The following is a 23477-nucleotide window of genomic DNA, read 5'->3' as shown; positions in this document are numbered from 1 at the left end:
TCGGGCAGCCCGGCCGGTTCCTCTGGTTTTGGGGCAATTTGGGGCCAGATCCGGAGATCGGGGGGGGGGGAGTGTCCTTTGGGGGGGGGGGTAAGTTGTCCCCGGGCAGGGTGGGCGTCGGGGGGGGGGAATCCTGCCGGGGGAGGGGGGGGGTATGATGCTCCGGGGAGGGGGGGAAAATGCTGCCGGGGGGGGGCGATGCTGGGGGGAGGAAATGATGGTGGGGGGACGACCGCTTGGGGGGGGGGGGGGGATGTTTCCCGGGGGGGTGATGCTGCCGGGGGAGGTGGGGGGGATACCGAGGAGGGGGGGTGATGCTGCCGGGGGGGGTGGTCATGAAACCCGGGGGGGGTTGATCCTGCCGCGGGGGGGGGGCGATGCTGCCGGGGGTAAGTGATGATACCCGGGGGGGGCGGTGATGCTGCCCGGGGCGGGGGGGTTGATCCTGCCGCGAGGGGAGGGGGGCGATGCTGTCGGGAGGGAGGTGATGCTGCTGCGGGGGGGGGGCGATGCTGCCGGGGATAAGTGATGATACCCGGGGGGGGGCGATGCTGCCCGGGGGCGGGGGGGGGGTGTGACGGGGGGGTGTGTGTGATGCTGCCGGCCCCGTCCCCGCCGCCCCCCGCCCCCCTCCCCCCCCCCACCCCGGGCGGAGCCGCCGCAAGGCCGGGCGATGGGCGCGGGCGGGGCCGGTGCGTCACGGGCGGGCGGGGCCGGGCGGGGCCGGCGGGAGGCGGCGGCGGCGGCGGAGGCTCGGGCAGGTCAGCGGCGGAGGGGACGCGCTGCGGGCGGGGGGAGAGGGGAGGGGGACGGACACGGGACCGGGGGGGAGCGGGGAGGGGGCGGGAACCCCCCCGGGAGGACCCTGCCCGCCCCCGCGGCGGCTCCGGGCGGCTCGGCCCGGCGCACTGCGGCGCAGCCCGGCTCCATCCCGGGGCCGAGTTTAGGGGGGGGGGGGGGAGGGTCCCCGGAGCCCCTTCATCACCCTCAGCCAGAGCTTGGTCCCTCTGGGCAAAGAATCCGCCCCCCCCCCCCCGCCACGCTCCTCCCCGAGCCACCGCCTGCACTTCACTAGCCCAAGGGCCACGAGGTGGCCACGCGTTCCTGCTCCGGTTGAGGCCGAACCCCAACACCGGGGAGACCCCGGGGGCCAGGGACACACACGGGGAGCTCCCGAGGGTGTCGGGTGGGAGGGGACCCCCTCCCCATTTCCACCAGTTCCCGGGGGTGCTACCCCAGCCCCACCAGTTCCCGGGGGTGCCGGGAGCCGCTGCCATCCCTGTTTGCGCACACCCCCCCCCTTTCATTCTCCGCCCCCTTCCCCCTTTTCCCCCCCTCCCCAGGGATGCGGGCGCCCTGAGCCCGGCAGCGGGACACACACCCCCCCCCCAATGACGGACCTGGCGTCGCCCACGGGCGAGAACCCCTTCGCCTTCCCCGGGGGCGAGGAGGGCCTGGGGGACGAGAAGGCGCTGGTGATCCACAGCCAGGGGGAGGAGGAGGAGGAGAAGGAGTTCAAGTGCATCCTCTGCGGGGAATGCTTCGGCCACCAGCCCGGCCTCGCCCGGCACCAGAAGCACCACGCCGGCGAACGCGCCTTCATCTGCGCCGAGTGCGGCAAAGCCTTCAGCCTCAAGCACAACCTCATCATCCACCAGCGCATCCACACCGGGGAGCGCCCCTACCAGTGCGGCGTCTGCCAGAAGAGCTTCAGCCTCAAGCAGAACCTCCTCACCCACCAGCGCATCCACAGCGGAGAGAAGCCCTTCTCCTGCCAGCGCTGCGGGAAACGCTTCCGAGAGCAGCGCTTCCTCCTCAACCACCAACGCACCCACCCCGAGGACCCGACCGGCCCCGCCGAGGAGGTCCGAGCCGGTGGGAGCCGTTCCCCGCAGCCGCACGAGTCCACCGGTGGCCCCTTCGCCTGCCGGAGCAGCCTGGCCACCCACCAGCGTAGTAGCCACGGGGGCGAGCGACCCTTCTCCTGCCCCGACTGCGGCAAGACCTTCGGCCAAAAGGGCTCCCTGAGGAGCCACCGCCGCACCCACGCCGGCCAGACCCCCCCCTTCGCCTGCCCCCACTGCGGCCAGAGCTTCGCCCAGAAGGGCAACCTCACCGCCCACCAGTGCACCCACGGGGACGAAGCCGCCCTCACCTGAGACCCCCTCCCCGCCACCTCCCAACCCTCCCAACGCCTCGGCACCCCCTGCCCATGCGGCCCCCTCCACCCCCACCCCGCTTTTGGGGTCCCCCCCCAGGCTGGTTCCCAGAGAAGCTGTGGCTGCCCCATCCCTGGAGGGGTTCAAGGCCAGGTTGGAGGGGGCTTTGGGCAACCTGGGCTGGTGGGAGGTGGCCCTGCCCAGGGCAGGGTGGGGGAGGACTCAATGGCCTTTAGAGTCCTTTCCCACCCAAACAATTCCATGATTCTATGATTCCCCTCCAAGATGCTGCGGGAGCACCCACGCTCCCTCCTGCGATGCCATCCCGGGGGGGATTTTGGGGGTCCCTAGATGGTTCCCTGGGGTTTTGGGGCACGGCACAGCACAGGGAGCCACAGGCAGGCAGCCATGGCCGGCACAACGGGGCGCCAGTAGCCCCGGCTTGGCCTGGGAACGCCCCCGGGCCGTTTTCCTCACCCACTTCCCGTCCCTCGTCCTTCTGCTGGGGTTTTTACTCCTGATGGTCACGAGGCCGGACCCGGCAGCCTCGGCCCCCGCCGTCCCCGGTGCCAGGAGGACGTGTGGCTCCCCCGGTGCCCGTCCTCCCCTTCGCCCGGCACCGCAGCCTCGTGCCGCGGCTTAAACTCCCTGGGCCACGGCAAGAGACCATGGAGGAGGAGGAGGAGGAGGAAGAGGAGAGAGGTTTCCCCACGGCATCCCCCTGCCCTGGCACGGTGAACCCACCCGCCTTCCCCACGGGGCCAGGGGGTTGGGGGGGGGCTGGCGGGGTGGAGACCTCCATCCCGGGCGGCACAGAGATCCCAGCGAGGAGCCGAAGGATGATCCGGAGGCCGCAGGGAGCACCGGGGCGGGATGGGGCGACGAGGAAGACGGCGAGCGCTCAGCGGCTCCGGAGATGTGCCGACACCGAACCGGAGCTGGGACGGGGAAAAAAACCACCCTTTTCTGCCACGCCGGGGACGAGCACACGGCACATGGCTCCCGGTGACGGTGACATCCCGGCCGCCGACAAATCCCGAGGGAGCTGGGCCGGGGCTCCCTCCCGCAGACCCCCCCCGCACCTTCGTGTCACCCCTCGTGCCACGCCGTGGGGTCCAGGAGGAGCCTCCGGACTGAGTGTCCCTGCAGGGAGGGGGGGACGCGTGGCACTTTGTGACACCCCGGCAGGATGCTGCACGTGGAAAGCAGAAATGCCTTTTCCAGGGATTTTTTTCCCCAAAAAAAAAGCCCATGTCGCCCTGCACAGGGTCATCCTGGTGGGTTGCTGGCCCTGAGTATCCCCTCAGCTCGGGTGCCTTCACAGGGACCCCCCCCTGCGCTGCCCCGTTCCCCCCCCCGCCGCTTCCTCTGCCGCTGCTGTGTGGGAATGCAGGTACTTTGATGTGTATCATTAAATGAATTAAGCTTGGAAAATCCCACGTCTCCGTCTCGCTGGGACCACGGGGAGCCCCTCCAGGACCCCACGTCCCCCCCCAGGGTCAGCCTGTCCCCGCAGCAGAGCCGGGGGGAGCCATGCTCTGACCCGACCGGGGTCTCCTGGAGAGCAAATACAAACATGGGAGCATGTATTTAACCAAAAAAACCACAAAAATTATATTCCATTTTTGGCAATGTGCTGCCGAGCCGGGACCCACGTTTGAGCAAAGGCTCTGGGCGTTGCAGGGGTTGGGGGCTGCTCTGGGGGGCTCTGGGGAGCTTTTGGGGTGCATCGAGGCCGCCCCTCGCCGAGACGGAACCCCTCGGACACCGGCGTGACCGGCTCCGTGCCGCCGGCGAGCGAGGGGACGCGCGGCCTCGCTCCCCAAGGCACCGGCCCCACGCGGCCCCTTCCCCTCCATCATGGCTTCGGGGTGTTTTCTCTCTCGTGAGCGGGGAAACCCCCCCCAACACGAGGTTGGGGACCCCTCCACGGGCTTGGGCCGGGTCTGCTGGCCGGTGGGGTCAACCTGGGCTGGGACACGAGCTCGGCCATCGCTGTACCCAGCCCCGGGGTGCTTCTTTGGCGGGGGGAGCATCAAGAAGAGTGTGGCCAGCAGGTGGAGGGAGGTCATCCTGCCCCTCTGCTCTGCCCTGGGGAGGCCCCATCTGGAGCACTGGGACCAGTTCTGGGCTCCCCAGTTGCAGAAGGACAGGGAACTGCTGGAGAGGGTCCAGCAAAGGGCTACAAAGATGATGAGGGACCTGGAGCATCTCTCTGCTGGGGAAAGGCTGAGGGACATGGGGCTGTTCAGCTGGAGAAGAGCAGACTGAGAGGGGACCTCATCGATGCTGAGCACTATCTAAAGGGTGGGCGGCAGCACCAGCACCCCGGGCTGTCCCCATGTGGGGGGCAGCCCCATGTCCTGGGGTCCCTGGAACCGTGTGGCCCTCAGTGTCTGGATCCTTGGGATCCCTTAGTTACTGGATTCCTTGGTCTCTGAGGTATTCTGGTCCCAGTCTCCCTGTGTCCGGAGTCCCAATGTCCCTGACACCCCATGTCCCAATGTCCCCATCTCCTGGGTCCTGATGTCCCTGACAGTCAGCATCCCCAGGTCCTCATGTCCTGAGTACCAGCATCCATGTGCCCCAGGTCCCAAAGTACCTGGCACCCAGTGTCCTGATGTCCCAAAGTCATCCCAATGTCCATGTGTCCCGGGTCCTGATGTCCCTGAAACCTGCTGTCACCATGTCCCCATGTCCTGACGTCCCTTAAACCCACTGTCACCATGTCCTGGGTACCAGCATCCCTGTGCCCCAGCTCCCAAAGTAGCTGGTATCCAGTGTCCTGATGTCCCAAAGTTGTCCTGATGTCCCAAAGTCCTCCCAATGTCCATGTGTCCTGTGTCCTAATGTTCCCAAAACCTGCTGTTGCCATGTCCCCATGTCCTGATGTTCCTGAAACCCACTGTCCCCATGTCCTGGCAACACACATCCCTGTGCCCCAGGTCTCTAAGTACCTGGCACCCACTGTCCTGATGTCCCAAAGTCATCCCAATGTCCCTGTTTCCTGGGTCCTGATGTCCCCAAAACCCACTGTCCCCATCTCACCATGTCCTGATGTCCCCAAAACCTGCTGTCACCATGTCCCCATGTCCTGGTGTCCCCGAAACCCCATGTCCCAGCCTGACCATTCCCCACACCGAGACCACCATGACCGGGTGTCATGGCTCCAGGAGCTCCGTGGCCGGTGCCACCCCCTGGGCAGGTACTGGGGGACCAGGGAAGGTGCCAGCATGTCCCCACGAGCCATGAAGGTTGGGGGGGACGTGGGGAGGCAGGACGTGGGTCACGCCTGCGCGGATGGGAACGGAGCGGGGGGCATCCCCCGGCTGCAGAAGTCACAGACACCTGTGTCCCCCAGGGAGGTTTTGGGGGAAAACCCCCGGTGTCACAGGAGGGGGACACCTGCCCCGGCGGGACGTCACCATGTGTGGGGCAAAGTCTCGCTTTCTCCTTCCCACCCCTTTTGTTTCCAGTAACAGGGACCGAAACTCGGCCTCTTTTTCCCCATTTCTCCGCGGTTCGGTGCTTTCACTGCACGTGGCTGGGCCCCCCCAACATCCTGCTGGTCCCCAGAGGGTGATGGGGGGCCCAAGACACACGAGACCCCATGGAGAGCAGCATCCAGGGCCACCAGCCATGGTCTCCTCCGCAGTGGGACATGGGTCCCACACGGTGGTTGCGTGGCAGAGCCGTGTTGGAGGGGCACAGCCCCACGGCAGCACCGCTGTTCCCCCCCAGGGACATGCAGGACCTCCCCCTTTCCCACGGGGAACGCTCACGGGGTGCTGTTTCCACCCGCCCCACCTTCCACCAACCCAAAGTGCTCCCGAAGAAAAGGTGGGGACCCGGAGGCAGCGTTGTCCCCCGTGTCCTCCCACCCCAGTGGTCACCAGGGCACCAAGCATCCCTCCCTCGGGGTGTCATCCCGGAGCTGCCCGTCCCTTGGGGTACGGCTCCAGGGACAGCGGGGCTGCGGTGGCCTCAGACAGCCCGGGACGGTGCCTGTGGTGGCACTGGGAGCATGGTAGGGACAACGATGGTGGCACGCAGAGGTACCAGGAGAATGGTACGGGCACCAATGGTGGCACACAGAGGTACTGGGAGCACAGCACGGACACCCATGGTGACATGAGGGGTACCGAGAGCATGGCACAGGCACCAATGGTGGCACGCAGAGGTACCAAGAGCATGGCAGGGACACCGATGGTGGCACGCAGAGGGCCCAGGAGTGAGCCAGGCTTCACAGCACACTGGTCCTGGCCACCCCACAACTTTTGTTTCTCATCATCACGTCAGACGCGCGGCTGCGGGCCGGAGGTTTGTGGTGGGCGCAGAGAGACACGCTCCGGGGTGAGTCGTGGAGCAGGCAGGAAGCCGTGGGGGTGTCTGTCTGACGAGCCCTCCCCATCTCTGCCACGTGCTCCAGCTCTGCCCTTTTAGACCCCCCGTCTCCCCGCAGCCCCCGGCAGCATTTCGGCAGCCACCGCGCCAAGGGAGGAGAAGCCGGTGCCGTGAAGGGTCTTGGTGCCAGGACTTTGCTGCAGGTTGCCACGCCGCGCACGGTGGCTCCAGGAGCCTCCAAGGGGACATGGTCTCTGCCACCCTCCAGCTCTCTGCCGGCTCCCCCAAAAAGAAGCCTGAACCCCAGGACAAGACCCTGGGTGGCCTCGCTCCGTGGGCCGGCAGAGACGCTCCAGGAGATGGGATGAGCGCCACGGCCGCAGGGGGGAAGCCCTGGCTCGGCACAGGACAAAGGTACGGGGGGGGGGGGACGTGGAGGGGCAGTGGGAGGCTTTACACTGGCTGGAAGGTATTTTTGGGGGGGGAGGAAGGGGGGCCAGGCATGCCCAGGCAGCCAGAAGAAGCCACGTGGGGAAAGAGCTGGTTTCTCCTCACTGAATAAAGCCGGTTTCGCAAGCAGGAATCCCCAGGGGGGGTGGGTTGGGCAAGAGAGAGCTCCAAGGATCCTCAAGGGAAGGTATCGGTGTCTCCAGACCCCCTCAGACAGCCCTGGGGAGGGTCTCCTGGGGGGAGACAGACCCAGGGACCCGGCACAGGAAGCACCGTGGCACTAACAGGAGTCATGTCCCTCTGCTTGTTGTCCCTGCAGCGTGTCTGTCACCATCCAGCAGGTCCCCATTCCCATGTTTCCCGGGGATGGCGAGGGCTCGGGACTGAGGATCCTCCTGGTCGGGAAGAGCGGGGCAGGGAAAAGCTCTACCGGCAACACCCTCCTCGGGGTACGGGCGTTCAAGTCCGAGTTGGCCACCAAGCCGGTGACCGCCAGCTGCGCTCAAGTCCAAGGGCACTGCGATGGCGAGAACATCAAGGTCATCGACACGGCCGATATTTTTAACCCAAGAGCCGCCATCAGCGAGGCCTACAAAGAAATCGCTCATTGCGTCAGCTTGTCCTTCCCCGGCCCCCACGCGCTGCTGCTGGTCACGAGGCTGGGCCAGTTCCTCAAGGAGGACAAGGAGGCCGTGCGGAGGCTGCAGGACATTTTTGGGGTCAATGTTTTGAGGCACACCATCGTCTTGCTCACCCACACGGAAGACCTGGCGGGGAGGTCACTGGAGGATTACCTGCAGTCTTGCGGCAGCGGAGACCTCCAGGACCTGATCCTGCAGTGTGGGAGAAGGTACTGCGGCTTCAACAACAGAGCAGTGGGTGCCCAACGGCACCGGCAAGTGGCCAAGCTGATGGAGATGGTCTACCAGGTGGTGCGGGAGAACAGGGGCAATTGGTACAGCAACGACATGTTCCTGGAGCCCTGTTTAACGCAAGAGAGAGTGGAGCGTCACATGAGGAGGCACAAAGCAGAGAGAAAAATGATGGAGTGGTCCAGGTCTATGCCGTACAGGAAAATTATGGGTTGTGGGATAGTCCTCCTTGTTCTTTCTCTGTTTTGCCTGAATTTCATTCTGTTTCCCAAGTCCCGGATCTGGTGGTGGTGAGGAACCATAGGGTGACAGGAAAATTGAGGTGGCAGGGACCTCTGGAGATCATCTTGTCCAAGCTCTGCTCGAGCAAGGTGCCCTAGAACTGGTGGAGCTCAGGACCACGTCCAGTTGGGGTTTGGAGCCCTCCAGGGATGGGGTCTCCACCACCTCTCCGGGCTGCCTGTGCCAGTGCTCACTCACCCTGGGTGGAAAAGTTTCCTGATGTTTCAATGGAGTTTCACACATTTCCATTCGTTGCCCATCCCCTCTTGTCCTGGCACCGGGCACCACTTGGTCTCCATCAGGTGAGAGCAGGATCTTCTCAGCCTCCGCTTCTCCAGTCCCAGCTCTCCCAGCCTCTCCTCGATGCCTCGGTCTTCTTTGCTGGACCCTCTCCTGCATGTCCACATCTGTCTGGCACATAGAGAACCCTCCTCCACAGACACATGCTGCTCTCCAGGGAAACCTCATGTAATTATCACGTATTTCCGAGATTATAAACTAAAATACTTCAAATCCACCATGCTCGGCCTGGCACCATCCCACCATGGTGCCATGAGGGGCCGTGGGCACCCCGATTTACTGCTGTGAGTGCCACTGCTCTTGGAGAAGCCACCGAACGCCTGCTTCTCGTATGATGGGGACACGAGGGCTGGTCGGGGAGGAAGAGGAGGGATGGTGAAAGTCCTTCAGGCTCCTCGGGCCAAAGCGGTGCCTGCTCCAGGGCACGGTGTTGGGACCTGTCACCCTTCTCCTGCCACCGGTGTCCTTCAGGGAGTTGCAGCCGGGGTCAGCCAGGCAGGGGACATTTAACTTCCCTCCCCAGGTCAGTGAGATGAGGGAAGACCCCCGCAGACAGCCTGGCAGGGCTTTTCCATCAACGCCTGAAGGTCTCTCCTTGGTGTCTTGGGGGTTTCAGCTCTGTCCCGCAGCGCTGGTCCCAGGCGGCGGGAAAAGACACTGATCCCATTCCAGGTCCCACAGTTCATCCCGCTTTCCTCTGCCAACCCAGTTTCCTCGCCGGAGCCACAGATGCCTTTGAGGGGTCAAGCAAAGGTTCCGCAGAGCCCAGAGCACCAGCAAAGCACCAGAGTAAAAGAGGGGGGACCCCACCGGAGGGACCCCACTGCAGGGTGGGTCTGGGGGCCGTGGCCAGCTCCGGGAACAAGCCCTGAGACCGGGAAAGTCCAGCGGGAAACCAGCCCAGGGCGTCATCCCTCTATCAAAGGTCTCATGAACAGGTTTTTCCGGTGGATGCAGCAATAACAAAGTTAATTGTAGATAACGAAGCTCAGGGCAGGCAAAGGGAAGCACAGATAACCTTGACCTTTGCAGAAAGGGCAGGTCTCCTTCCTCATCCTCTTCCCCTCATCCCTAAACATCCCACACGGCCCAGGTTCTCCAAGAGAGGTTCTCCAAGAGGGAGGATGTCCTTCCATTGCCCAGTGGCCCTGGACGCCTCCTCACAGTGTCCGTGGGGCTGAAACTCCCCTGCTCCCTGGGGAGCGGGGACTTGTCACCCTCCATCCAAGCCCCCCGGGGCTCCCCACCACGGTGGGAAGCAGCTGAATAAGGAACCGGTCACCAGCCCTCATCACAAGGGGGAAACGCCACCGTAAAACCAACAGACGGGAAAAAAAACGTAATTAAAACAAAAAAATGGGGGCAAGAATTGCATTTCTAAACGCTGTGAGATAAGGTCAGCCCTGGAAAGGTCAGGCAGTTGGACTAGATGATCATCGTAGGTCCCTTCCAACAGAACTATTCTATTCTACTCTACTCTACCCTATTCCTATTTCTATCCTAATTTTATCTTCTGCAAAATAAGCAAAGAATTAAAAATGGCTTCAATAATCAGAAAGCACGTAAAAGACTCATGTGTCAAGTTTAGAGGAAAACAGATTTAAAAACTTCATTGGGGTTAAAATAAAGGAATTTCCTTCCAAAAACATTCAGGACAGAGAACCCTTTTTGCATTCTTTTCACCCCAATATTCACAGGGTGCAGGTAACCAGAAGTTAATGCTCCTGTAATGACCCAGCACGTACGACCAGTACAGAAAAACTCTGAAATGAGGAGTTTATTAAAACTACAATTATGGGAAGGCAATCAAAATTTCCACCTCTCTTGACTTCCAGCTCTCATTTGGAAAGAAATACTGGCCAAGCCTTATTCATGGAAATCATAACCCACGCCCTAAAAGCAGGTATTACAACTTTTACCTTTTTTTTTTTTTTAAACCCTGGAATAACCGCAGCGGATTTTCAAACAATTCAGCGAAGGTGCCTGTGCGTTTTGTCCCAACGTTGGAATTTTGCAGCTTCTGACAATTACAGATTTTATTCTCCAGATCCAAGGGCTGGAGTTTTGAACCGCAGCGTTGAGAGACATTGTGTGTGGGAGGAGGGTTCTGCGAGGTGCAAATCGGCTGTTTGCTGAGCAAACAGCCCCGCGTGGGCTCCCACCACGCTCTAACAGCCCCATAATCGCAGAAATAGGGAAAATATCACCTCTTCCCTGCGGGGTGTGGATCAGTTGGGTACTTCTCCCCACTGCTGCCCACACATCGGCTCTGCCTTCCTCCTCGGCAGGGCTGATGATTTTCTCAGCCCATCAGACTAAAAGTGGGCTTTACTAGAACAAGTTTTGGCTTTCAAGTTGCCAAGATGGGTGGCCACACGCTAATAATGGGCTACTCATGAAGTGGCCGCGCCTCTGTTGAGGCCAGGGCACTGAGAAATCCTCCCATTTCCCACCTGAAAACACCGAATGCTGAGGTCCATCTAGTGGCTGCTCCCTGAAGGCAGAGTTGGTGGGCAGCATCAGGTTATTAGGGGCCACCAAGGAAGGGGCTGAGTGGGGTGCAGATGGGAAAAAAGAGGGTGCAGCCATCAAACACCATCTGCTGTGGAGCCAGGGATGGGGGTCAGCACTGCGGGGACACTCCGGCTGGTGCCGGTGCCCAGTCATGGTCCTGCTGTCACAGGGATAAAGAGGAGATGTGAAGGGGGGGAGTCAATAAAGAAAAAGAGGAGAAAACAGCCCAATTCCCAGAGCAGAAGGAAAGGGAGGGCGACCAGTTCCTTTCCACTGCCTCTGTCGTAACCAGGGGATGATCCAAAACCATCCCCACAGGGAGGGATCTCGGCAATCCACGTAAATCCCACCTGAAAAATACCTGGAAAATCTGGTGGTGGAGGAGGAGAAAGAGGAGGAGGAGGAAGAGGAGGAGGAGGAGGACGAAGAGGAGGAGAAGGAGGAGGAGGAGGAGGGAAAGGGTTCTGTATTCACGCAGAGAGAGGCTGAGGGAGCTGGGGGTGTTCAGCCCAGAGAAAAGGAGGCCGAGGGGAGACCTTCTCACTCTCTACAACTCCCTGACGGGCGTTATTGCTAATAATGACTATAATCGCTAAATAATTAGCAATGAGGCAAAATTCATCTTAAAACACCCCATTGACAGCACCCCACTCCCCCCCCAATTCACCGTAAAGAAACAATTGGCAATCCTTATCATAAAATATGATTCCTGATAATGACTATCAATTAGCAATGAGGTAAAAATCACCTTAAAAACGCCCATGGAGGGGCCCCCCTGAGTTAAAACTCACCTTAAAACCCCCCATAGACAGGTCCCCCCTGCCCAAAATTCACCATAAAGACACAATTAGCAATCCTTAGCGTAAAATATGATTGCTACTAATGACTATCACTGCTAAATAATTAGCAATGAGGCAAAACTCACCTTAAAAAAAACCCCACTGACATCCCCCCCGCCCATAATTCACCATAAAGAGCTAATTAGCAATCCTTAACCCAAGAATGATTGATAATAATGACTCTCATTGCTAAATTAGTTATGATGTAAAACTCCGCCCGCGGGGGGGTGGGGGGGTGGGGCAACCCGTACCGGAAGCCGCCCCGAACGGACCAATGGCGGCGGCGCTTCCGATCACGTGGTGCCCCTCAAAATGGCGACGCCGACACCCCTTTTCCATCTGGCAGGACCCGGGGGGCGGGGGGTTGGTCACGTGCCCACCGCCTACACTTCCGGTCGGCGCTGACCATTTCCGGGAGAGGCGGGGCTCCGACCGGAAGCGAAGCGGGGAAACGGCGTGCGGGGGGGTGTGTGTCTCTACGTCACGCGGCCTACTTCCGGTGAGCACCGGAAGTGCCGCCGCCAAGCCCCGGCGGGGAGCGGGGCCTCCCCCGGGCAACATGGCATGGCGGGGGCAGGTAGGAGCTGCCATGACACTTCTCCCCCCCGGCCCCTCCGTTCCCCCTGCACTGCTGCCCCCCCCTCCCTCTCCCTGGCGCCATGTTCCCCCGCCATCCCCTTCCCTCGCCGTGGCGGAGCGAAGCCCCAGCTCCTCCGTACCTGCTCCATGGCGTCGGTGGGGTTGGGAGGGATGGGGCCGGCGGGGGGGGGTGGTGTCACCGCAGGGCCGGCCGGCCGTGAAAATAGACCCGAGCTCCAGGCAAAGCATCTCCTGGAGGTGTCGGTTCCTGCAAAGGTCCAGAAGCGTCGACTCCTGGAAGAGTTGGGGTGGGAATTGTTGGAATAATTTGGCCTTTTAAAAGTCATCCCGTCCAGCCCTCCCCCCACCGCCAGGGGCAGGGACGTCTGCCATGCTGATGGGGGAAGAGCTGGCCATGGGCCGGCAACGTGCGCTGGCAGCCCGGCAAGCCCCACACACCCTGGGCTTACAACCCTAGCAGGGTGGGGGGGGGCATTCTGCCCCTCTGCTCCGCTCTGGGGAGATGTCCCCTGTCCCTGGGGGACATCAGAGGGACATGGAGCTGTTGGGGCAGCCCCAGAGGAGGCCACGGAGATGCTGGGAGGGCTGGAGCCCCTCTGCTGTGAGGACAGGCTGAGAGAGTTGGCGGCGTTCAGCCTGGAGAAGAGAAGGCTCCGGGGAGACCTTCGAGCCCCTTCCAGTCCCTCAAGGGGCTCCAGGAAAGCTGGGGAGGGACTCGTGATCAGGGAGGGGAGCCATAGAATGAGGGGTAACAGTTTTAAACTGAAAGAGGATAGATTTAGATTAGATATTAGGAAGAACTTTGCTGTGAGAGTGGTGAGAGCCTGGCCCAGGTTGCCCAGAGAAGCTGTGGCTGCCCCATCCCTGGAGGGGGGTTCAAGGCCAGGGTTGACCAAAGGTGCGATGCTTTTCTGGCAGGAACCGGTGACCTTCGAGGACGTCGCCATCTATTTGAGCCGCGCAGAGTGGGAGGCCCTTGAGGAGGAGCAGAGGGAGCTGTACCGCAGCGTCATGCTGGACAACTACAGGCTCTTGTCGTCCCTGGGTAAACCTGTGGTTTTAATTCCAGGGCGGGGGAGGGGGACACAGCAGGGGCTTCCGTCATATTTGTCTCCATCAGAACTATGTGGCTTCCAGCACTGTGAGGGACCCGATCAGCGTCTTTTGAACGATGGTGACAGGGTTGGGATAACTGCTCCGAGCACCTGGTGCCCTCCAGTCTCTTTGGGAGACCCAGACACAGGATTTGGGGGTCTCTCTGAGCTGGTGTCCCCCTTGGAAAATGTAACCACAATGAGCAGCCCGTCGTGAGGTCAGACAGGGACCTTCTGGGGGGGTCCTGGCCATGGGTCAACGACTCTGTCCCTCCCCTGGGCAGGAGTGTCATAGAATTACAGAATTGTCTAGGTTGGAAGGGACCTTGAAGACCATCTAGTCTAAGAGTAGCACCTACCAAGCAAGATGCAGGGGAGCAGACCCATCAAGAGTCCCCTGAAGCCTTCAGAGGACTTGTCCACTGCCACCGGGATGGGACAGAGATCTCTGATTATCTGGGAGAACGTCCCACACCCAGGAGCTGCTCCCAGGATGAGCAGCAGGTAACGGCTCGCTGGGAAAGCCTATCAGCAGAGCTGGGAGTTGGTTCCCGTCCCTCCCATCAGGGCTTTTCCTTTCTCCTTGGGACTAAATTCAGCGCTGGCAGCAGCTCCAGTGTCTTTTTTCCTTTTTTTTTCCCCTATTTCGGTGGTTTTTCTGCTTGGGCTCTTCTAGTCAGCTTGGTGTGTGACAGAGAAGAGCTTTAGTTTCTTCTGTCAACAGTTTATTCCTAGAGTTTGGGTTCGAACATCACCCTCTGCTCCACCCCCCAGGTTACCCAGGCCCCAAACCTGACATTTTACACCGGTTGGAGCACGGGGAAGAGCCGTGGGTCTGCGCGCCGCCGAGCCCAGTGAGGTGGGACGGACACAACAGCCCTTCTCCAGGTGAGCAGGAACAATCTAACACACACACACCCCTCTGTAGGACCATGTCCCTCGACGAGGAGTGGTGGCACCTTCCAAAAGCCACCCCAAGCTCCTCTGTAGCGTATCTCTGGGGTCCCCACTTGCCTAAATCCCTCCTCACTGCCTGTTTTGAGGCATCTCCCGTGTTGGGCAGTTGCAATGTCAAAGGGAAACAGAGGCTGCCTCTGTCCCCCTCGACCCACGGAGGATCCTGATTCAGTCACCTGTGGAGCAGGGTGGTGGCTTTCTGGCTGCCGGCGGTGGATGGGGCTTCCTCCTTCCTCCGCATGGCTGTGGAGCAAGTCTTCCCTGCTAGGAAGGTGACATCCATCTGGTTTTCCTGCAGGACATGAGGGGGAGAGGAGATGGCTGGAGGAACCTTCTTCAGGCTGGTGGCCTGGTGCTGAGGAGCACCGTATGTCAGAGGAGGGAACGGAGACCCCCCATGAAGGTGAGTCCTGGTCCTCCCCCTTCCTCACGTCTCCAGCAAAGAGCCCCAGGTGGGCTCCAGCTCCTTCCCTGTTCCCGTATGTCCCCCTGTCCCTTGTGCTGCTCCCGGTCATTGCTGCCACAGCTTCTCCCACCCCTGCACAGGCAGCATCCCCAGGCAGGGCTCGGATCTCCTGCCCATCCAGGCGGAGATGGGGGATGTGGAGCCCACATAGGAGGACCCTAATCTGGGGAAAATGGATTTTTTTCCCCCAGTCCCTCTCTCCCCGTCCCATCACGATGTCCCAGCCAGGAAGATGGCAAACTCTTCCCAACCTTCTCTCAGCAGGAGGACAGTGCATACAGTGGCGTCTCCGGTCCAGAAGGCTGTTGAACAAGTTCAAGTGTCTCGGGGATGGAAGCCACTTGCCGGCCGAGGTGGCCAGCAGAGGAGTGGGGCCAGTGGAAAGCCGAGCCCAGGCACAAACAGCCTCGTGGCCTGGGAAGGGCGGAGAAGTGGAGGATAAACAAGAGGTGACGGCAAATGTCAGCCAAAGCGGAGGATTCCCGCTTCATCCAGCGACGGAACAGCAGAAGAAAAGGGCGAATCCTCAGGAACATCTGCGGGGTGACCGCAGGGAGGGGTTTCACAGGGGCGCCCCCAAAAGTCGATGCGCCTTTTCCCACAGAAATTCGGAACTGTCTCTCGAGGAGCTGAACGAGACGGTTTGGAAGGACCACTGTTACTGCGTGCCGAGCGAGGCGCAGCTCTTGTGGTGCGCCCGCCGTCCCCTGAGAGAGCACAACTACTGCAGACAGGATGAGGACACTGTTTTTATGCTTAAGGACCATGATTACTGTCACCTGCAGAGGACTCATTACCAGGACAGAGTTAATAACATCGTTCGTTGCACTGGCAAAGCTCGCTCCGTCCCTCACCGGCTGGCGGTGCGAAAATCCCGCATCGGGCGACTCATCAGGAAAGCCAGGAGAATTTTGTGGCATTACAAGCCTTGGGTTAACAAAAAGCTGGAGTTCCCTCTAGGTTCCCCTGACACTGACCATATTTCTGAACCCGCCGTCCTTCTTTCCAAGGCAGAAGACAACCCAACGGAGGGAAGGTGTGGGACGTTTTCTTCTCCTGCAAACCAGGAGGCTGCATCTCCCCAACCTCGGAGGGAGGGAAGCTCCCGAGGGGCGACATCGGAAGGGTTTTGCCCCCCTGGGGTGTCCTCTGGACCGGTGGCCACCTCCCCACCCTCAAACGCAGCCACGGAGGCGAAGAGGGAAGCGACACACCCCGAGGCGTCCGTACACCGCGAGGCAGAGCTGATCCGGAGCTCGGATGGCAAGGGAAACGTGAAAGGAGACGAAGGCGTTAATCCAAATTACGTATCGTTGCACAACGCCTATAAAATGGTGATGCGGAGCGTTGACCATGTGCTGGACTCCGTTCTCCAGAACTTGGAGCTGGGCTGTTACTCACAGCATAAGGATCTGTGGCCCGTCGTCGTTCCGATTGATGGCTGAGCCTCAGCAGGGCGGCGGCCACGCTTGGCTCCATCGAGACGAAGGCTCAGGACCTTCTTTCCTGCAGGAAAAAAGTCCCCCCTGGAGCCATCGGAGAGAAGATACAGCGTGGGGAGGCGGATGAGCGGGTATAAAACTCGTTATGCAGCGCCTGCTGGGCAAACCGGGATCATCTGGGAGGCTTCGGGGAAAAGGCCAAAGTTAAAAAGGCAGGATGGGTGTGGATAAAAGGAGGAAACACAGGAAAACGGAGTGGAACGTGAAGGACAGGCAGCCAGTCGGTAGCTTTTCTGGCCGAGCTGATAGCTGCAGTCTTTCCTCATTAAAGTATTTTAAATTATTGTCCATGGTGTTGCACTCACTGGCCTGTCCCACCTGCAGGCGGGCTGTTCTCAGAGTTTTCCCACTATTAATTTAAGCAAAGTGAATGGAGAGAGATTTTTAGGCTACAGAATTAAAGGGGGACCTCGTTTCTTGATGAGAATTTGCAGTTATTGCTTACAAAAGCAGTTGGTGACGTACCATGCAGGACCCTGCCACGTTCTCTGTATAAAGACCCATTCAGCAGATTTCTAGCAAAACTAGGATGAATTTGTAGTATTTTGTATCAGGAAGCATGGCCAGCAGGACTGGGGCAGTGATGGTCCCTCTGTAGCGGGCACTGGTGAGGCCCCATCTCAAGGGCTGGGCCCCATTTTGGTCCCCTTATGACAGGAAGGACATTGAGGGGCTGGAGCGTGTCCAGAGAAGGGCAACGGAGCTGGTGAGGGGTCTGGAGACCAAGGAGAAGGGTCTGGAGATCTTATGAGGAGCAGCTGAGGGAGCTGGGGGTGTTCAGCCTGGAGAAAAGGAGGCTGAGGGGAGACCTTCTCGCTCTCTACAACTCCCTGAAAGGAGGGTGTAGCCAGGGGGGGTCGGTCTCTTCTCCCAAGGAACAGGCAATGGGACAAGAGGAAATGGCCTCAAATTGTGCCAGGGGAGGTTTAGGATGGATATTGGGAAAATTTTTTTCCTGGAAAGGGTTGTCCAGTGTTGGAAGAGGCTGCCCAGGGCAGTGGCAGAGTCACCATCCCTGGAGGTATCTAAAAGCCGGGCAGACGTGGTGCTGAGGGACATGGGTCAGTGGTGGCTTTGTCAGATGGTTGGCCTCGATGATCTGAAAGGTCTTTTCCAACCAAAACTATTCTATTCATCTATTCTTCCCTCAGGCACTGGGTACCTCTCTCCATGGGGGTCCACCTGCCCGGATAACATACAATATCTTCACATCTTTCCCTGGCCCTGACAGGAGTCACCTCCAGAGGCTGACGCCTTGTCAGCGCTCCCTTCCCGCCACAGGGAGCCCCGCTGCTGGGATTTCCCTCCCCTCTCATTCCAGCTGGGAGCGGGGCGCGATGGCGGCGCCGGGCCCGGCCCCTCTGGGCGGTACAAAATGGCGGCGCCGGGGACGGGTGGAGGGGGAGAGCCAGCCAATGGGGGCGGCCGACGGGCATCACGTGGGACGGGGGGAGTTATGGGAGAGCGACGCTACTTCCGGGTCAGGGAGCCAGGCGGGGTTGCTCACCGGAAGTGCGTCGACGGATGTTTACAGGCGAAGACACGCCCCTTCCGCCGCTGTTGCCGTGGTAACTCGGGACGCGGCCTGGTGCTGCCGGGAGGAGCCGGGGCCGCCGCTCCCTGTTCCCCCGTGGGGGCTCCACCGGGACAGGCCCCGGGCCTACCCCAGCACCGGTGGGCCCCTGGGAGCGGGGCATGCAGCGGGGTTGGGGCGACCCCCGGTCCCAGCACAGGCTGAGGATGGAGGGATGGAGAGCAGCCCTGAGGAGAAGGATTTGGGGGGGCTGTGGGGGGAAAAGCTGCCCATGAGCTGGTGAACGTGTGCTGGCAGCCCAGCAAGCCCCCCAGAAAGCTTCGGTGGGTGTGCAGGGGGAGGAGGAACTGGCCAGGGAGGAATTTTTCCAGAGTAATGATGTTTTTTTCCACATTTTGAAGCCCACCAGACTTGGGCTGGAGACCCGATTTTAGCCAGGCCCAGCCGTTCCGCTCGCTTCCCCCGTGACAGGGTGAAACACGTGGGTGACGTGAGACTGGGGGGTCGGATTTAATGCATTGAGTAATTGTTCTGGCGTTAGTCTGCAAATCCAAGCACTAGACCTTGACGACAAAGAGCCAAGGATAATTCTGGAAATGAATTCCTTTGCTTGAGTGCTGTAAATGCTCTTAACATCTCCAAACTTTGGGTTAACTTTGGCACATGAGCAGTAAAATCCCCTTTTCTGAGGCAGCCGAACGCGCTGCAGCCTCCTTTTTGTCTAAAAGGTAGTTGATTCTCCTGATAATCGTGAAATCTATGGCTTCTCGCTAGAAATAATCTGAGATCTAATGCAATGAGTCCTCCAGGCTCAGGGGTTTTCGTAAAGTATTTCCACAGTGTCTTGCACCGAGGCTGGTGCTCGTGTTTTCCAGAGCTGCTCTCTCAGAAACCCTCAGGCTTCTGTGTAACCACTTTTCTGGATTTCTTTCTTTTCTTTAGTCAAGACAAACTTCTTAAAGACCCCGTGTCGCACGTGTGTGGCGCCTCCTTGATTCACTTCTCTTGATTCACCCACGATAACGTGTGAGTTGTTCTCTCAGTTTATCCTCTCTCTAACCCCCCGTTGCTGGTGGAACTCTTCATTCTGCCTGTAGCAAGGCTAAGGGCAGAGCAGTGTTTTGGGGAGCTGAGGGCTCCCCTGGCACCGGGAGCTGCTCCGTGCCCAAGATGCCAGGATGAAGAGTTAGGTAGAGGAAGAGGAGAAGCCCCAAGACACCAGTTTTGGGGAGATGTTTCCTCCAACCCACCTTTTGGGGTAGCAGAGGGGGCTCTGCCCCATCCCTTGTCCCGAAGCGACGGCGCCGCCTGCAGCTCCCGGTCCCTCCGATGTCCCTCGCTCTCCCCGGCGTCCGGCGGTGACGGCTCGCTGCAATCGACCGTGGCTGGACACCAGGTGACATCAGGGGACAAGGTCCAGGCCGGGGAGAGGGTGGTGGCACCGGGACGTCCTGAGCTGGGCAGCCCTGACCCCACGCTGCGCCATGAGGCTGTGGCTCCTCTGCGGCTTCGTTGCCACCATGGCCCTCGTGGCCGTGGCTGGAGCCGACCACGGCGACTCCAAGAAGGTCGCACGGGGGAGAGAGGTTGGTCGTGTGCGGAAAGGGGGTTAAACTTGGGGAATAATGGGGCTGGGAATGGGGGAGAATGTGGGGAGAGCACCATGGGGAGGGGGAAACCTCCCCTGGCATGGCTCTGGCACCCTGGGGAGCAAACCTCGTTCCCAGGGGACACCAGACTGTCACCAGCACCTGCACTGTATGGGGACAGGCCAAATCCCAGGAAAACAGCTTTTCCAACCTTCCCTTTCCCTGTGCTGCTTTGGTGGGGCTGGGGATGGTGTCGGGCCACCGTGGGGGAGGCTGCACTCTGCCCTCTGCTCTGCTGGGGCCCCTCTTGCAGCCCCAGAGGGGGGCCAGAGGAGGCCACGGAGATGCTGGGAGGGCTGGAGCCCCTCTGCTGTGAGGACAGGCTGAGAGAGTTGGGGGGTTCAGCCTGGAGAAGAGAAGGCTCCGGGGAGACCTCGGAGCCCCTTCCAGTCCCTCAAGGGGCTCCAGGAAAGCTGGGGAGGGACTCTTGATGAGGGAGGGGAGCCATAGGAGGAGGGGGAAGGGTTTGACACTGAAAGAGGGGAGATTGAGCTGAGATGTGGGGAAGAACTTCTTTGCTGTGAGGGTGGCGAGAGCCTGGCCCAGGTTGCCCAGAGAAGCTGTGGCTGCCCCATCCCTGGAGGGGTTCAAGGCCAGGTTGGAGGGGGCTTGGAGCAACCTGGGCTGGTGGGAGGTGTCCCTGCCCAGGGCAGGGGGTGGCACTGGGTGGTCTTTAAGGTCCCCTCCCACCCAAACCGTTCTGTCATTCTTTGATGATTCTATGACTGGGAGCCAAAGTGACCCTGGGTGGCCGTGGGCTCCGGCAGGGATGGTAACGACCTTTCCCTCCACAGAGGACGAGCATCGGGGGCCGTCGGCGGCCCCACAGACCCTGCTCGGGGTGTTTCTCCGTCCTGAGCGAGGTGAGCTGGGCTATGGCCACACCACACGGCTGAGGTGGCCACCACAGGGGCCAGGGGAAGTGGGGTGTGGGGAGAGGAGGACACTTGGTGCCGCCGGCTCGTTGGTGTCACCCCGAGGAGCTCCTTCACCCTCATCTCTCCCCGCAGGAGTCACGGTCGATGTCCTGGCACCCTGGAGAAGATGATGAGGTTCATCTGGGCAAGAGGGTGTGTATGGAGCCAGAGGTGGAGGGTGAAAGGTCTGGAGGTGCCACAAGGCACCAGACGGTGCTGGGGGGGTCATCCGGCCATGTCCCCGGCCATGTCACCTCCCTGGGACAGGCTGGTTCCAGGCCACCCCATCACCCAGGGCTTGGGGTGACAATGACGCTGGTGAGGGTTCTTGTGAGGAGCGGCTGAGGGAGCTGGGGGTGTTCAGCCTGGAGAAAAGGAGGCTGAGGGGAGACCTTCTCGCTCTCTACAACTCCCTGAAAGGAGGGTGTAGCCAGGGGGGGTCGGTCTCTTCTCCCAAGGAATAGGCAATGGGACAAGAGGAAACGGCCTCAAGTTGTGCCAGGGGAGGTTTAGGATGGATATTGGGAAAAATTTCCTCCTGGAAAGGGTTGTGAAGCCTTGGAAGAGGCTGCCCAGGGCAGTGGTGGATCCCCCTGGAGGGATTTCAAAGCCGGGCAGACGTGGTGCTGAGGGACATGGGTCAGTGGTGGGTTTGTCAGATGTTTGGACTCGATGATCTGAAAAGCTATTTTCCAACCTCAAAGATTCCGTGATTCTATTCTATGACGCAGGAGGGAGCCGGAAGGGAGGACAAGGATCTGGTACGGCCCCTGAGACCCCCCCGCAGCGTCCTGCTGCCGCGGCAGGTAACGGCAGAGCCCCGGTGGGACCCCCGCCCAGGGGCAGCATCGAGACCCGGGGATGGGGACCCCGGGCCATGGCGGGGACCCCCCCAGCAGACCCCGCTGTGTCTTGCAGGAGGCGCTGAGCGCCTGGACGGCGCGGCGAGGAGACGACCGGGGGTCCAGCCGCCCCCAGGACATGCCGTGGGGTCCACCCGCTCCCTCCCAGCTCTGAGGCAGCTAGGGGGGAGGCTGTGTCCCCCACCCAGGGCACAAATGAGCCTGTGCCCATGCAAGCTCAGCCCCACTGCCCCCCTCCACGCACCCCCAAAGTGCTTTTTGGGGGCAATTCCCCCTCTTCCCGCTTTGCTAAGCCACCAAATAAAGCCGATGAACCAGAGGGAGTGGGTGCGTTTTGGGGGGTGAGGGGGACGCAGTGGGTGACAGGGGGTGCCCAGGGTGGTGTGCCCATCCCAGCCCCCCCCAGCCACCCTTCCTCCCTGGGGGTCTCCTTGTCGGTGCTGCCGGGTGTTATGTTTTGAGGAACCCACAAGAATTTATTGTCGTTTAGACAATTATTCTCTCACCCCATGACCCCTCCCCACCCAGGAAGGGGAATGGGGGAAAACCAAGGAAACCCGAGGGTTGAAATATAAATGGATTTAACAGAATAAGACTAAATAATTAACATTAATAATGCTAAAGAGCCAATATTGATCCCGATGCCGTTATAAAATAGAGAAGGATTGTCCTGAGCCCGTTCCATCAGCAGGGACAGCCCATGTGGGACACGTGGCTTCGGGAGGAAGGGAAGGGCTCAGGGCTCCGGCAGAGGGACAAGGAATTCTCAGGATGGCAGCCATCAGGGGGGAGAGAGACAGAATTCAGCAAACTTTCTAATTTATATGGAATCTGTTGTTTATGGTATGAAATAACCCTGTTGGCAGCCTGGGGCAAGTGCCCGGGTCTCGCTCCTCCTCATCCCCGCACCTGGGGAGCTCAAAAACACCAAGACCTTGAAACCCGCACACCAGAGCTGGCTGTAAAGTAAATATTGTCACAAATTCAGACACTGGAGTCTTCTAAAAGTGCAGTTTTCCCAAGAATTGGTAGATAAATTAGTCCTGTGTCTAAGAAGGGACTTAGGACTCTAAATTAGTCCCGTCTCCTGTCCTGAGAAGCTGCCGGGCTCAGGAGGTGGGACGCGTTGGGGTCTGTCTGCTCTGACGGGCACCGTGTGCCAGGAGGGGGGGACGTCACGGTCGGGAGGGGCCAACCCATGGGACCCCCACATTGTGGGGAGCATCCTACCGACCCGGCTGAGCCGCGCGGCGCTTCCCAGCCCTCCCCGGGACCACGGAGGGGATGGCGGCAGCAGCACCGTCACTGGTTTAATGCAGGGATGGGGAGGGGGCAACACCATGGATACCCATGAGGGCTGGGGGGTCGGGGGGAGCCGAGCGTAGGGAGCAGGAGGTGTCCCCCCCCCGGGAAGGCTGGGCTCTGCCGAGTGGCCAGGAACGGGGCTGACTCCGGTGTGGCCAGCAGGATGGCTCGGCCACCCCCTCCCCGAACAGGGCCGGATCCTGCCGTAAGCAGCCCCCCTGGGAGCCAACACAGCACCGGGACCGGCTGTGGCGGGGGGAAGGATCTGGCACCCCTGGGGTGGGCTCGGTCACAGCCCCACGGAGCCCCCGCCGTGGCTGGCAGGGGTGGGGGACAGGCAGTGGGGACAATGGCGAGGCGGGTGGTGGCTCAGCCGGGGGGCTCGGGGGGCCCGCAGCAGGTCCATCTTGTCGGCGAAGCAGAGCAGGACCACCACTTGTGGGTCCTGGGCCTCGCTGGGGGGCTCCCGTGGGGTGTCCCCCCCGTGGTACCTCTTCTTGGGAGAGCTCGTCCCGCCGCAGCCACCAGCTCCCACAGTGGAGCCCAGTGGGGACAGTCTATGGGGTCCAGGGGTTGGTGGTACTGGAGGGTCTAGGATTGGTGGCACCGGGGGACCGGGACAGACAATGGTGTCCTGGGGTCGGTGGCTCTTGGGGGGGCCCAGGGGGAGTCTGTGGGGGGTGAGGTCAGTGGCACCAGGGAGTCCAGGGCAGTCATTGGGGTCCAGGATTGGTGGCACCGAGGGTTCTGGGGGTCGGTGGCACCGGGGAACCGGGGTTGGTGGCACCGGAGATTCTGGAGATTGGTGGCACCGGGGGACCGGGACAGTC

At 60.7% G+C, this 23477-nt stretch overlaps 1 protein-coding gene across 1 annotated transcript; it reads left to right on the top strand.

Moving 5' to 3' along the window:
- The first annotated feature begins 6750 nt into the window (after nucleotides 1-6750).
- Nucleotides 6751-12165, top strand: LOC141471235 (GTPase IMAP family member 6-like). The gene is made up of 5 exons (XM_074157658.1): nucleotides 6751-6917; nucleotides 7273-8115; nucleotides 10105-10111; nucleotides 11304-11382; nucleotides 12107-12165. Exons 1-5 carry the CDS (start codon nucleotides 6751-6753, stop codon nucleotides 12163-12165), a joined length of 1155 nt encoding a protein of 384 aa, XP_074013759.1.
- Nucleotides 12166-23477: the final 11312 nt, after the last annotated feature.

The sequence above is a fragment of the Numenius arquata genome, chromosome 12, assembly GCF_964106895.1.
Source record: "Numenius arquata chromosome 12, bNumArq3.hap1.1, whole genome shotgun sequence".
Taxonomy (NCBI): domain Eukaryota; kingdom Metazoa; phylum Chordata; class Aves; order Charadriiformes; family Scolopacidae; genus Numenius; species Numenius arquata.
The sequence above is the reverse complement of the archived record's forward strand: the minus strand, read 5'-3'. Positions and strand labels throughout refer to the sequence as shown.